The 16,440-nt window shown below is 26.3% G+C and overlaps 1 protein-coding gene across 1 annotated transcript in view; it reads right to left on the reverse strand.

The window, feature by feature from the left end:
* Positions 1-16,426, reverse strand: part of LOC107450624 (mitogen-activated protein kinase kinase kinase kinase 5) — a 38,832-nt gene extending 22,406 nt beyond the window's left edge. The window contains exons 1-10 of the mRNA XM_043039436.2: positions 16,023-16,426; positions 15,507-15,564; positions 13,677-13,767; positions 12,981-13,045; positions 10,246-10,392; positions 5,582-5,654; positions 3,736-3,930; positions 3,560-3,641; positions 3,224-3,331; positions 1,785-1,863 (exon numbers count right to left, since the gene is read on the reverse strand). Of these exons, the coding sequence (XP_042895370.1) occupies positions 1,785-1,863; positions 3,224-3,331; positions 3,560-3,641; positions 3,736-3,930; positions 5,582-5,654; positions 10,246-10,392; positions 12,981-13,045; positions 13,677-13,767; positions 15,507-15,564; positions 16,023-16,124 (1,000 nt within the window). The 5' untranslated portion in view covers positions 16,125-16,426. The remainder of the gene's footprint in view (positions 1-1,784; positions 1,864-3,223; positions 3,332-3,559; positions 3,642-3,735; positions 3,931-5,581; positions 5,655-10,245; positions 10,393-12,980; positions 13,046-13,676; positions 13,768-15,506; positions 15,565-16,022) is intronic.
* Between the last annotated feature and the right edge of the window lie 14 nt (positions 16,427-16,440).

The following is a 16,440-nucleotide window of genomic DNA, read 5'->3' on the forward strand; positions in this document are numbered from 1 at the left end:
CTCCCATGTCCATATTGCTGATGGATGCAAAACATTCACATTAGAAAATGTGTTATAGCTCACATTCAATAATTGAGATGGGTAACAGTGGAACATTTTCATGGTTTGTATTACTACATGGATTAAAAAAATGCAAGTGACTAATTAACTAGAGCAAACAATATTTTACATTATAAATTCAAACACAAAAACTTACTTTCGTTGAATAAACATATTTTCCCCCAACAGATTTGGATTCTTAATCTTAAAATTAGGGGGAGGGGTGTGATGCAAAATGGAAAATATGGTCACTATATCTTATGCTAGAGGGCAGTCAAAAGTTTGGACCCCTAAATGTTAATTTCACTTTTTATGTTATTTCGCTGTGACTAGAGAATTTTTGAAATGAATCAAAATATTTTTTGCACACAATTACAAAATTATTTATAATAATTTTTCACAATTTATTTAAAAATCAACAAAAAGTTTGAATTGTTAGTAATTTGGTAAACCATTTTTAGCAACATTTTAAAGTATGTAAATTGAAATAACAAAATAAGAAATTTAAATATAATCAGTCAAATGGTTTCTAAGTTATCCATTTGACGACTTTTGCTCAAATTTTGAATTTTGCCATTCATGTTAAATGAAAAAACTTAATTAGTTTTAGATTTTAATTTTGTTATTATCACATACTTTAAAATAATAAGAAAATTTGTATACCTTACGATTCAAAATTTTTTCAACTAATCAATATTTAAATTTATAAAATATAATACGTTAATTAATAAAAAATAAATAATTATTAAAAATTATTTTTTACATAGAATTATCTTATCTTTAGATAAATAAATTTTATAATTGTGAGCAAAAATATTTAAATTCATTGAAAAAATTCTTGAAATGCAGTGAAATATTGAAATTAACATTAAGGGGTACAAACTTTTGACTACTCTGCTATCTAAATTATTAAGACCATATTTTTCAGATTGTAGCTATTTTGAGAGTCAAGAATTCAAATCTGTCCAAAGAAAAAAAAGAGGTATGTTTTTTCAGAGTGAGTACATTTTTGTGTCCGATTTTGTAACTTAAAATATTGTCTGCTCTAATTAAGTCGTAGTATATAAAAATACATTCATTTGATTGTTAAGAATTAAATTCATTGGTAAAGGTTAATGACAACTTTATGAATGTGATCTGATTAAATTCTCATGATTCCAAATAAATTATTTCTTTTTAGAAATTTAATATTTTAACGTTAAAAATAAACTACATTTCTTTCACTTGTTTTTCTTACAAGTATGTGCAAATTTCTAGTAAAAAAAAATGTTTTCAAAATATGTAACCAAAATCAGGAGAATATGTAACCAAATTTTGGTATCCATTATAAGATAACATTTTTAGCTCATTCCGAGTGAAATCAATTAATGGCCGTTATAGTCATGTCACAGATTTTTATTAAATCTTTTTTTGAAAAAGGACTGAAAAATTTTTTTAAAATTTTTTGGACCAAAATTACACAGAGGAGTTCATGTTGAAAATTGGCCCAATTTAAAAAGATGGCATAACTACAGATAGTGGCTCATATGTTAAAACTAGCTATATCTAATTTTATCGATAAGCCAATTTTCTTAATTTTAGTGTCATTAGATAGAAAGTAGTCAAAACTATTAAATTAAACTATTAAAATGCTGAGAATATACATGATAGATATTATTTGCTACTTAATACAGCATTTCCTTCCTAAATAAAAAGAAATACTTTTTTGGAGAGAATAAATCAATAGAATTAAAACTTTGACTCACTATGCAGCTCAGATCGTGTTCTTTGTTTATCTCGAGCAGGACGTTTGGAAGCAATACGTTGAGGTACATCAGGCAAAATCTACAACAGTTAGAATTCATATAAAAAATTGAGTTACAGACTTTTTGTTAATGACTAAACCTATAAAAGTTTATAAAAATAAGAATGAAAAAATGAAATTGAATGGAAAATCATTTTTTAAAGGTTGAAGAGAAAAAAACAGCTAATATAAGTCAAGGAAACAAATTAAATCACAATACTTTTAAATTACATAAAGTGATATTCTTTAATTCATTATAGCAATCAAGTGAATAATCTTAAACTTCTGGTGTATGAAATATAAAAATTTTCAGGCAGCATACAAATTTATTAAGAAACGTGTATCTTTAAGTTAAGGCAAGAGAGTTATTACCATGGGTATATAATTAGTAAAGAATGAACAATGTTTTTTTAATTAAATATTTTGCTTGTTTTCCTTTTTTAATTTTCTTTTATTTAAACTTTACAAAACTGTTATTATTAACACATTTTTAAAGGTCATCAGTCAAATTAAGAACACTCTATTATATATATATATATATAATCATCATATAAAAACTCAAAAATTATAAAAAGGCCCTAATATTCACCAATAAATTTAAATTCAATGAAAGAAAAACCTAAGGTCAACAATTTTATTAAAAATTGTTTTCTAGAATCAATTATTGAAGAAATATTCATATTTTATTATTTATATCACTAAACAAAATATATTTTTTAAATAAATCTATTTCAACAAATATTTATTACACAGACTTCATTCAACTATTGTCAAGCACTTAGTCCTTTCCTGAGCTCATCTTTTTACAGCCAGGGTTGAAAGATTACATAATGTTGACTGCAATCAGCTGACATGGACTGCAGTTGAGTTGGTACCCCTGTCTCTAAACTTCTACATCACAATAACGAAGGAGCTCAAATCACAAAAAATAACAGATCTAATATGTCCCTTGCTGCATATACACATCCACTGTTTAGTAGCCCATCAGAATCGAACTTGACCCACAGGTTTCAGCCAATGGTGCGAGTAATGCACTGATCAACTGTACCTGGCATTCTTATTTATATATGTGACTTTTTTTTCCTTCTTTTCATTAATACAAACTTAGCTTCACAGAGTAACCTTACTATTTTAGCAGGCATTTAACAATCATATAAAGAAATTTATTTTTAACAGAAAATACTTCTTCTACTTCTAATAGAATATCAAGTTCTATTTACATTTCAAAAAATTACACAAGTAAATAATAAGGTAATAATTATCATACAAAGTAAAACAATAGATTGGAAATCCAAGCTAAACTTAAAACTGTGAGATGAGAGAAAAGTTTGTAGTACACGTAATACTTTGTTTACTATTGACTGCTTTAGTCTTTTGATTATTAGTAAAAAATAAACTCACCCCATCATCATCAAAATCCTCTGGGTAAGCAGTCAGATGAGGATTATTAACCCGATTTAACAATTCTTTAGCTAGTTGTTTGGATAAATCTCCTTGTAAGAAAGGATGCTAGAAATAATAAAAGGACAAAGCTGAATTTTAGTAAAAGGAAACCAAATTATTTGGACAGAATTTTAAGCAATCTATTAACATTATCCTAAATTTTATAACTTTGGATAAATATTTTGCATAAAACTAGATTATATTATTTAACATATATACACTCCCACAATAAAAGAAGTCCCCTTAATAAAGAAATCACAAAATGTAATGAAAAATTGAGGAGAAAATTTTTACCTGAAGAAGTCTTTCAGCTGTGGGTCTTTTCTTTGGATTTTTCGTTAAAGCAACTTTAACAAAGTGATGAAAAACTGGAGACCTATAAAGAAAATAAAATCCATAGGATTGGTAATTTAAGAAATAACAATTAAGATAATTCATGAAAAGAAATTGATTAAATCAAAATAAGCTACCACTTGACTTTATCTGAAAGCGTAGGTGGCTTGAATCCAGATTTAGACATCAAAAACAAAGCTCTCATGGGATGAAGATCAAACATAGGTGGTTGCAGTTCTGCTAACTCAATTGACGTAATTCCTACTGCCCATATATCACATTGCTGGTTATACCCTCCCTTTCTTTCAACTGCTGCAACTTCAGGAGCCATCCTAAACATTTAAGAAATAATAGGTAAACATTAAAGAAATAATAAGTTTTATGAACAATGAAAATTACATTCAATAAATACTTATATTTTAATTTCATAATTTGTAATCAAAATATAAGTTTATAAACAAAACAAGAAAGCATCTTTGGGTTAAACCACATTCTACTATAAAAACATTATGTAGGAAACAAATTATGTTTCATCCTCAAAAACATATTTTACAAAATTATAACCAAAATTTCTCATAAATTTTACCAAAATAATTAAAATTCTCCTTAGTTCAAAAGCTTGATATATTTGAAAGTTTGTTATACTTGACTCAACCTAATTTGCTTTCAGCAAATTAATAAATGTAACAATATATTATAATTCTTTAAGTTTGTAGATATAGCATTTTTTGATGTATATGTATAACAGACAACAGTTGCAAACAAACTCAACAAAACACTCATTTGGAAACACTTAATTACATTTTCAGTTGTTCAGTAACATTTATATTGAAAAGAAACAAACAGTGAAAAAAATTGTCCATTAAACTAAATTTTAATTAGAGCGTGTTTTTACTTGCTTATTAGATCAATAAATTCATTTTCCAACCAGTCTAGTTAAAGTGAAGTTAACCATGAAAAGCTTTAATGTTTTTTTTCCAGGCAAAATAAATATGCATTAGTTTCACAGAAAAAGTTTCTTTAAAAAAATTAATTTGGTTAATGTTTGTTGATTGAAGTAAAAATAATTTTATTTTTGATACGGAAATCGAATCATAGCATAAGGACAGTAAAACCACTATTTGACAATAGTAATGAGATAATTCTTACTATGCATCAAAAAATTTAAGAAATTGTACTGAGGTAGATCTCATTACACAAAAATTATGTTTATAGTTATGGGATGATTAAAATTTAAATCCTAATAGTTGAAACATTTTTTATCTAATAAACCATAATTCTAATAAATAAATATCTTTAAAATATCCTACTTTAACAGAAGCTGCATTAATAAATTCTATTGAAAATTCAAATGATTTAAGAGACATATTAATTAATTATGAAGACCATTATTAGCAGATATCTCATTTTTATAGCATATTAATCATTCTGCCTCCAAACAGTTATCAGAAATTTTTTTAGAAACAATTTTTAAAAAATTTAGTTTAAAGTTAGAACTATAGAACTACAAACAAATTAGAATTATATCTTGTAAATTATTTGTTCCAATAGAAATTATTCGATTTTTGTATTGTTTTGCATAAATGTTACACCCAGCCAGGTACCTGGATCTGGACAGGTAAAAGATAAATTTTTCATCGGGTACACATGCCTGGTAAAATTTTAGGACCTAGTATTTCTCTCGAAAGAATTAAAGTTTTTCTTAGAATGTTGAAGAATAGGTAAAATATCCTCAAATATCAATTAAATTCTAGAGTTGAGATTAAATAAGAAACTTTCCTCATGCTAAAATAATGATAACTAATTAGTATGTTAGTAGATTAAATAGACACAAAAAGAATAATTTATTGAAGTTCAGACCATGTAAATGCTTATTGTTCAAGTAAAAATTATAAAAATTGTTAAGTATGTAAGAAATTACCCATAAAAATAGGTTTAAAAATAGTAACATTATTAAATTTAGTAACAATTACTGAGCTTTACCAATATGGTGTGCCAATAAGTGATTTTCTTTTGCTTAATGTGGCTGTTATGTGTGCAGAAACCCCAAAATCAGCTATGAAAAGAAATATCAATAAAAACAGATTAGTTTGTTTATCAACTCAAACATCAATGTTACAGATCGAGAAAAAAAAAAAGATTAGGAAAGAAAATAATTTAAAATTAAGTAAAAGCTAAATAATTTAAAGCATCTAATTATATTGTATTTATTACAAAATTATAAAGTAAAAGAGCAATATAAATGAGCAAATGGTTTTGAAAAATAGCAAAATGAAGCAGATAACATATTTTATTTTGTTTATCATACTATTTAAAATTAAAAGTATTTTTTAACCAATCNAATTTTGAGTATAACAGGGTTCATGCCCTACTTAAGAAATAAAATTCAAGGACTTTTTAAGACTTATTATAAAATTCTCAAGGACTTAAATTTTAGTAAAAGATAGACTAAAATTTTACATTTTAAGCTAAAATGTTTTGACGATAATAGTTAGTTGACGATAAATGTTAGACAATAATAGCAATACTGAAAAATAAGACTTCCATTGCTCTCTTGATTTCGGAAAGTGATCTAAGTGTAAAAAAAAAGCAAGGGTGATTGGCATCAAGTAAAGAATAAAATTCATGATTCATAAAAACGTCAGATTTTAATTTTGCAAAAGGCCTATTTTAAGCTAGGTTTACAACCTCTGAACAAGCAAAAATTCGGGCAGAGGACGGGGGGGGNATGTTCTATATAATACTGTGATATCAATTAGATATTTAAAAACAACTCTGCCGGGAGATTTTTATTTAATATTTAAAGTGGCAGAAGCATTTAGACAGTGAAATTCAAATTGTTCTTAAATATAATTTTGAAATTTTGACCACTTTTCTATTAAAGAAAATTAATCAATTATTGGATGTTGCGACTTAATTATCATTTTAAATTTATTACCGGTCAACCATTTTAAATTGAATCAGTTGCCAAATTTCACCTCAATATCTTTTGATAGATTCTTACTAACAATTTTGGTCACTTTGAATGTTTTAATTAACCACTCATACTTGAATTAATTTTTTTTCAGTAGCATCGATCATCTGCACTTGACATGGTCACATGAACATGAATCGCTACGAGTAGTTTTCAAATAAAGTATAAATACGAAAATCGATGTTTGATATTACAACATCGATGTTTGATATTGCAAAATGCGTGAATACGAATAGCGGCATTGGGTTTTAAACTTGCGGAAAAACTAATCGCGATATTGGGGTTTAAAAACGCTGAAGTACAAATCGCGATATTGGGGTTTAAAAACGCTGAAGTACAAATCGCGATATTAGATTTTAAGATTGCTTTAATGGGAATTGCAAGTAAAATTTTTGAATCACGTGAAAACGGATCGCAACACATAACTTTTAAATCAGTTTAATACAAAGATCGACGATTGATATTAAAATTGCCTGAATAAGAATCGAGATTTTGTCAGAATCTGGCGTAGTTCCCAATATTTAAAATTCCTAAAATCAGCCAAACATACATAAGATCTTAAAATCAAACAGTACGTGTCATCATCTGAAAGGCAGGAAAGTCATTCCCTCACACTTACGTGCGTCAAAAAGTTAAACACAGAAATGCTGGAAATAGGGCTGTTTTCCTGAGTTTTTGATACTTTTCAAGGTCATTTTAAATTTTTCAAGGATATAATATTATTTTCAAGTACTTCTAGGGGCCCTTGAAAATCAAAATGAAATTCAAGTACTTTTCAAGGTTCTTTCAAGGCCGCGGGAACCCTGTTTTAAACAATCACTGAAATTTACTATCTTGCTTGATTTTTATGATTTCAAAATATAAAAAATTTAGAGGTAATTTTTACATGGCATATTATTGAAAAAAATTCAAGTTGATGACTATTACATAATACATAAATATGAAAGAAAACTTTTAAGTTATCATTTAGCTTCAGGGTAATAATAATAATCATCATCAATGGCTCGACACCAAAGGGTGGGCCTTAGCTTTCTCAAGAAGTTCTTCCAGGTTAACTTTTTTTCCTGCTAGTTTTTTCCAGTTTTTAGGACCAAAAGGTCTTCTTCTAGGCCATTTATCCATATCAAATTCGGCCTGCCTCTTTTTCGTGTGCTAACTGGTCTGGCATTGAAAACTCTTTTTGTGCTACGGTCTTCGTCCATTCTGATAATGTGGCCTGCCCATTTCATTCTTTGTCATTTTTAATAATGTCAGGTTCATCATATGAGTGATAAAGCTCTAGATTTGATCTTCTAAGCTACACACCATTTTTTTGAATTCCTCCAAAAATACTTCTTAAGACCTTTCTCTCAAAAGTACCCAACATAGCCTAACCCGTACAAGATATGGTCCAGGTTTCACAAGCACATGTTAAAATTGATCTTAGAACAGATTTACATAATAAAACTTTTGTTTTTCTATGAATTACATAAGATTTTATGTATTTTCGAATTCCATTAAAACATTTACTGGCTATAGTAATTCTTCTTTGTATTTTCATTGTAACATTGTTCCTGTTGTTGATTACAAAACCCAAGAAAACGAAATTGTCAACAACCTCAAATTTATATTTGTCAATTTCTAAATGGGCATTATTGAATCTTGTTTTAGTACAGGGCAAATATTTAGTTTTGCTCTCGTTTATTCTCGGGCCCATCCTGAAAGCCGCTTTCTGTAAAGAAAAGCTTCAGGGTAATGCCAAAAATAATTCATGTCCCTTTTAATTCAATCTAGATAAAATTCTTTAAAATTTTTGCTTTTAATAGATTTAAACTAATGCACAAAAATATGTGAGTTTTATGTATTATCACATAAAGATGGAAAGAAAGATATAAATCTCGAAAAATCCCAAGCTATAAATACAATATAAGATTATTATGGCCATAATTGTCTGAACACCCAAGGGGACACCCTGAGGAGAATCCCGAGACACATATTAAAATGATGTTAGTCTCCTTTTTGCATGGATGACAGCTTGCACACTTCTCAGAAAATTTTTCAACAGTTGGTCACAGGAAATGACATTCAGACATCTATCACAGTTTAAGTGAGAGCGGACAGTGAGGATGGTCAGTATGGCTGGCAACATAATTAGTGTTTTAATTCATCACAAAGGTGTTCTATGGGATTTTGATCTGGACTCTGACAAGGGAAACTAGGGAAGTGTGACTAGCCAATTTTGAAATAAACTAGTGCGATGTATGCCTTATGACAAACAATTTTAGGGGGCAACATTCGTTTCGGCCCATAGAAGGTCTTGTGAGAGATAAAAAATAATTCAATATATGGAAAAATCGGTATTTTATTAGTTCAATGCAGACTATTAGTTTAATTGTCTCATAATCCAATTAATTTGTAATTAATTGGATAATTAATTAATTTTTTAATTAATAAATGAATCAGAAATTATTAATTAATTAATTGATTTGCAATTACATACTCCAATTAATTTGGAAAGTTTTTAGAAAAAAAAAAAATTTACAAAAATTTGATGTCAATTTTTTTTTTTTCAAATTAACCTAACAGGTTTTTTTGAAAAACTGCAGATACATAAAATTTTGAAAATCAATTTCAACAATAAATATGCATTATATAGTACGTGAAAGTAATTAATTATCCAATTAATTACAAATTAATTGGAGTATGAGACAATTACAATAACTAATAGTCTGCATTGAAGTAATAAAATACNATTTTATATTAAAAAAAAATTGGTGCTTTGGGATTATCCTGTTCACTATTTCTGGCAAAACCGATATTATCGTCAAAAGGTAGCTTCTGCGCCAATAACTGCAAATCTTATCATACTTACTGAGTAATCCTTGACTACATGAGTTAGTTTTCTCTAGCCTATTTAAACGACTGTATGTGGCAGCGACTGCACAAAGAAAATGAGTCGTTTGTTTGCGCTTTAAAAGCTATCAAGAATTTTTGGCTGCCCAAATGAATTATAATATATATGGTTGGATTCAAGAATAATTCAACGTGTAATTATAAAAAAATAGAGGTTTTTACTTTGTTTTGATTCTTTTATTACATATTACACTAACATTTTTTTGTCATTATTTTTTTACTATTATTATTTGATAAATTTAAAGTGCTTAGAATGTTTATTTTGGAAATTGTTTTTGCACCAAACACAAGGTTTCCGCCAGTGTTGACCAGTCAATGTAATAATCACCAAGTACAAGTCTATGGGATAATCCCAAAGTACCAAAAATTCCTGTTTTCATCTCTAACAAAAAACAAAAGATGGAGCATATATTAAACCAATAAATTTAGATTATGCAAAATTTGAAAATTAATTGCCACACATTTCTTATTGAAGATATGAAATATTGTAGAAATAATTTACTACAAGTTTATCAGATTAATATTGCTTTTTTGTGAAGGGATTCTTAAGATATAGAGATTCTTAATTTAGTACTTCTTAAACATGTAATTTTTATTTTTGCTGATTATTTTTAAAATTATTTTAACTAAGTACCAATACATTGTAGCAAAATTGACGAGTAATGGTCTTAAAAGCAACTTAACATTCCCCCCCTGAAAAATGCAAATCAATACATTAAAAAATTCAACAAAAACATACTTAAAACATTTTAGTTAAATATCTTTAGTAAAAGAAACTAACCTAGCTTTATATCTCCTTCATCAGATAGAAGTATATTAGCACCTTTGATATCTCTGTGCATCATACCAAGGGAATGAAGATACTCAAGACCCTTTAGAGTTTCTCTGCATGCATATGCAATTTGAAGCTCAGTCAAAGGGCCAGTAACTACAAATAAAAATAAAAAATAAGCAAGGAAAAAAAAACTTTAAATAATTCATTAATCAAAGAATGATAATACAAATGTTTTGAAATGGTGAACACATTGGCATCATATTACTGTTTTAATATTTTTACATTACTAAAGAATTTTTAAATTCAGTATAAAAACTGCTCAAATTAAACAATAAATGGAAGGGAAAAAATAGAAATATTATGTTAATGTAATAAATGAAAACAAATTTTTGATAGTTAACTCTTACGTATGACATTTATTACATTAAGTGCTATAGAAAGATTTGTTAAAAATATCTTGATTTAAACAATGTATTTATATTTTATCATAAATATTAACAATCCAATAATTAAATCAAAAATTATTCACTGCAAATAAATTATTTATTTATTTTACAAATGCAAATGTATAAAACTAAGAAGGAAAAAAAGAAAACGAGGTTATTTTACAATAAGATAAAGATAGCTACTTAAAAAGTAGTTTGAACTTTGTAAGTTGTAATGACTAAGTCAAGGGTAAATGCATAGTTATTTACTTAATTACAAAAAAATCCTACTTGTAAACTATTTATTCTATTGATTTGTTTGATGACACGTGTGAAATCAGATTTTCTGTGTAGGCAAACTAACAGATTGTATTTGATGAAAAAACCATTTACGACGAAATAACCGGAACCAGTGTGTCAAAAAGAGGGTAAATGTATCCTTCAAGATTATGATGATATTGCAATAAATAGTATCGTATTAAAAATATTGAGATTTTAAATAATAAGCGAAAATCAGTACTGATAAGCGGCGAAAAATTGTAAAAATAAACGATAAAATTATTACGTCAAATAGTAAACATTCAGGAGCACGATTTAAATTTCCCGTATTATTATTATATCAGGAATTTTAAAAATCACATGAAGACCAACATCAATAACTAACAAAATAAATAAAAGATAAAAACACACTTAGATTTAGCACATAAAGCAATTACTCAAATTAGTAATATTGCATGAAAATATTGGAATTATATAAGCCATGTGGATATCAGTACCAATAACTGTGAAAAAGTCCATAAAAAAGACAGTGTTCTCATTACGTCAAAATTTGACTGAAATGAATTTTGCTTATTATAATTAGTGATGCTCAAAAATATAGAGATTTAAAAAGAAAGCATTGAGAATAGCGGATAAAATAATCGACACAGTGCATGAATTTACAATGTTATCAAAGCAAATAGAGTATGTAAGCCAATATTCGAACTAATTGTTTTAAAATATATAGTAAAAAGCAATTTAGCGACACCTTCCCACTCATCAATTCCATGAAGAAAGGCTTTCCTCATGTCAAGTACTGTGGCATACACGTGATATACAGAAAGACTAAAATTTCTCTATTTATTCAAGGCATAATTTTTAGTACATAATGCTATGATATCACACTATTAATTTGTGCTTTGAAATATAAAACAAAAGGAATTACAAATATTACAGACAAACATAATATGGTTTATACATTTTTATTTAAGTACATGATTATAGTTTATAATTTAATTAATTTGCTTATTACTATTTAACATTATTTTAGAAATACAAATTGATAAAAAGCAGTAAAGAATTCAAGTTTTTACTTTTTACATTTATCACACACAGATATATATGTTAATCTTAATATATCTAATCATATACGAGATAAAAATCTAATAATTGTGTCACAGTTTTCCATTGTCAGTACATCTTTATTGGCTGGAAAATCACAGGGTAGGATCCAGTTTTCTCACATTAATTTCTATATTTGGTTGCCATTAGCATAAAATTAATAAGAGTCATAAAGGTATTGTTCTCCAGTAAAATATTTTTGTATCCCAAATTTAAAGGCATTTACATATAATCTTTATTTTTCAGATTTTTTTTTCTGCAATTATATTTTTAGTTTTGATTGTTTCTTAAATTAAAGAGTTTAAAGAGTTTGCTTCTTTATTTTAATGTAATTTTATGATATTACCTTATTAAGCTACATTCTAAGATAAACTTATTTGAATTGGTGCCTAAATTTATTATAAATTACCGTCAACAAGATTCGTTAAAGGATTTAGAACTTAACGATCAGCTTCATGCACAACGTGATTCATGCACAAATTATAGTTAATATATCAACCTGTTTGTGAACTCACCAAATTTGTTGTAACAATATACCTTTAATTTAGAATGTTATTTTAAAAAATGCTTACTAAGCAAAATTATTTATATTCAGCGTAAAATCATACGATATCTTTCATACTATTTAACCATTAAATTTTACACAAAACTAATATTTAATAAATGAAGGTTGGACATATATAAGTGGGTAATTTCAATTTTCAAAGAAAAATCTGTTTTACGCTATGAAATATCATCAATTCTAGTGAAGTAGTCATCAGGGCTGAAGAGCAGTAGCGAACAAAGGCATAGCCCTTCCGTTAGGTAAATATTTTTGTGCAGAATTTTAAAATGTCATTTGACATAACATTAGCTAGTATGTAAACTAATTTAAAGAAATTATAATTGTTTTGAGTATATCCTTTCGTACACATAACACAATATTTTAAAACTCACTTTGATATATATCTTGCAAGGAACCACCACCACAATACTCCATACAAATCCATAATTTATCTCTCCTGAAATTTTCAAAAAAATAAACTTTTCATACAAAATGCAATACTCAAATAATAAAACAGTAATGATATAATTATAAACATTTACAGATTATTTCATTTCTTCATCTATTTCCCAAAAACTTTGTAAACTATTTTAAACAAAATGTTTAGCACGAAGTAAATGTATTATAAAATATCATTAAACACAATTATTTTTCTGTAATATAATTTATTTATAAGTTTCTTCTAAATTATAAAACATTTAATAATATAGAAAAAGCTTACAAAACTGGATTACAAAAGGAAATACATTCTACCTTGTTTTCTTCTGTCACAATTATCCTAATATCACATTTTCATTATTTAAGTATAAGTTCTGATGATGAGTATCAGGTTTTATTTTACACTAAATTGTCAATTTTTAATTTTTTATAGCTATCTCAAATTATGCTTCCATTTTTTAGGATTATTTTGTTCAATATTTTTACAATATATCTGAAACAATGTATGAAATATTTCCATGGATTATTGTAAAATATTTTTGCATGATTGAATTAAAACAAAAAATTTCAAAAAATATTTTTAATATTCATTAATTTTTAATAAATAATTAAGTACAATTTATTTTAAATTGAAGAGTATTTAAACATACCTCAAATAACTACCAAAGTATGCAACAATATTAGGGTGTCTACATGATTTCATCATCAAAATTTCTTGCTGGATAATAGAAAAATCATCTCCTGTTCAGAAAAAGAAAATTTGCAAATGTTAATTAAGAAAGTGTTCTAATAATGATTAATTCAATATCATAATACTATACTAAGACAGATCAAAGATTAACAATTCTTCAAGGACAGATCATTTATATTTATTAAGGTTAGTCTTAAAACTGATTACAATATGATCATACATTAGTCAGTTTCATTTTATTATTTATAGGAGACTTTGAAATATTATGATTGTTCTTCATTTGACAAAAGAAACAAAAAACTTTATCCCTCATACTGCAAAATATGAAGAAAATTATTTTTCTTTAATCAGGAATTTGAAAGTTTGTGTGTATAAAGTAGAACCCTTAGAATCAGAAAAAAATTTATAATCAATATATTCTATTTAATTTGAAAGTTGCTAAGAAATAAAAAGGTTACATTAAACATTACATTTAATTAAAAATTATATGAACAATTCAGTTGTTTTTTAAAAAAAAGCTATTAAAATATTGCATAAAATATTCTTTAAACATTTCTAGCCTTAACCCTTAGAAAAAAACACCAGTAGTATCATTATTTTTATTATGTACTAGAGCACATATGCTTGCAATGGGCTCCTTTAAAGAATTTCTTTATAAATTACAGTTAATTTAATAATTATAGGCATATTTCAGTTTTTTTTAAATAAATATATTTAATCTGTCAATATAAATTCACCAATTTCATAGTCACTAGTCAAGATTATCAATCTAAGATTATAAATTACATAGAGAATTATCAAAAAACAAATAAAAGATGAATTTTTATAATTTCATATTATTAAATATCCGTTTTTCTGACCCTAGCATGCAAAGCAAAAATACTTTATTCTATGATATTAATTAAAAAAACACATAATAAGTTGAAAATGTTGCATGAAAATAAGAATATATTAAAACAAAGAGTATAATGTGATATTATAAATAATGCTAAATGCTAGTTATATGTATACATCCGCAAAGTTTATAACGAAGAATAAAACAAAGAAAAATAATAGACATATGAAAAAGGGGGGGAAATAATAAGTAAAAAATAACAAACAACAGTTTATTAAAAATAATAATAAATAAAAATATTAAAAAAATTAAAAAAAAAATCATGAAATGTTAATTAAAAAACCGGAAAAAAAANATATATATATATATATGGTATAATGATAATATTTAATTCATAATATCCAAGAAACTCTTATAGTTAGTTATGCTTAAAGACTTCTAAATGTAACTGAAAACAGTCAATTTGAAGATAATTAAATGTTTCTACAACAGAAAAATTTTTGGTACTTTTTGTTTAGCTAGTTGTGGGAAAATTCAACTTATCTTTTCTTTAATTTTCTACTTTTTATTTTATTTAATTGTTTTTAAACTTCCATCTTGTTCAGTGTTTAAAAAAAAAGTTAGCAAAGGTTTAAATTTTTTGGTGACTTTACAATTGCCTGAAGCGAAAAGCAAGCTAACCAATAAGTACTAATTCTTATTTCCACATTCCATATTTTTAAATTCTCTATCTTTTTCTAAGAAAAGCACTAAACAATTACAAAAACGAAGTAATAGTCCTCAATACTCGTTAACTACAGCCGCAATTTGAAATTACACGCATAGAAAATATTATTCATTGCTAAAACCACATTCAATGGCTAGCAATAAATCACAATTTATATACAATAACATTACTTGAAATAGAACAAAATTTTGGGTAAAGCAATGTAAAATGAACCAAAATGAACAAACCTTGTTCCAGTTTAATAATCTTAACAGCAGAAAAAAGTCCATCTTTAACACGTCTGGCCTAAAATGTATATTTTAACAGTTAACAAAATTAATACAACAAAAAACATAAATACATAATGCAAATACTAAAATTATGTTAACCTAATAAAAGAACAATCAAAGAATTAAATCCTGAGCATTAAATTAGAGATATGCTAAAAATTAATACATGTTTATATTTACAGAAATGAAAGACAAAATTTAAAAATGCAAATGATAAGAAATTATTAATGTTATATTAAATTAGAATGAAAGGAATAAAATGATCGAAAATATTAGCTGTGTAATGTACAAATATGAGCATAGAATTAATCAGGAAGATAATATTTACACATCCTAAATATTTACTGCATGACCAAGCGTTAAAATAAGAACTTTACACAAATCGTTATTTAAGTAACTTTTTAAATGAGAATAAATTTTTATGAACGAATATTATATATATATATATTTGATTATAAAACATAGTCCACTAACTTTATAAACATCTCCGTAAGTTCCACTTCCAACTCGCTGCACAAGTTCGTAATCATCTTGAGGATTCCGTCTTGAAATATTTGAATTTGGAGCAACAGCCATAATTTAAATTTACCATAACTTCTGATTTTTGCTTTATTCAAAAGTTATGTAATGAGCACGCGATTTCTTGAATCTCTCATAATATAAAACAACACTGTCTTTCAATGCAAAACACAAACAAAAAAAAATTTATATTTTGGGGCAGATTGCAGACGCACATAAAAATAAGATATAAAACTAACGGTCACGATTATTAAGAAACAGCTGCCGATGTCATAATATTTCTATCATTTTACAAAACAATCATTCGTTACGCATGGTTGATATTTTAGCATGCTCCAGATGTTTTCGATAGCCAATGCGATGTCCAACATTT

This window comes from Parasteatoda tepidariorum, chromosome 7 (genome assembly GCF_043381705.1).
Source record: "Parasteatoda tepidariorum isolate YZ-2023 chromosome 7, CAS_Ptep_4.0, whole genome shotgun sequence".
NCBI lineage: Eukaryota > Metazoa > Arthropoda > Arachnida > Araneae > Theridiidae > Parasteatoda > Parasteatoda tepidariorum.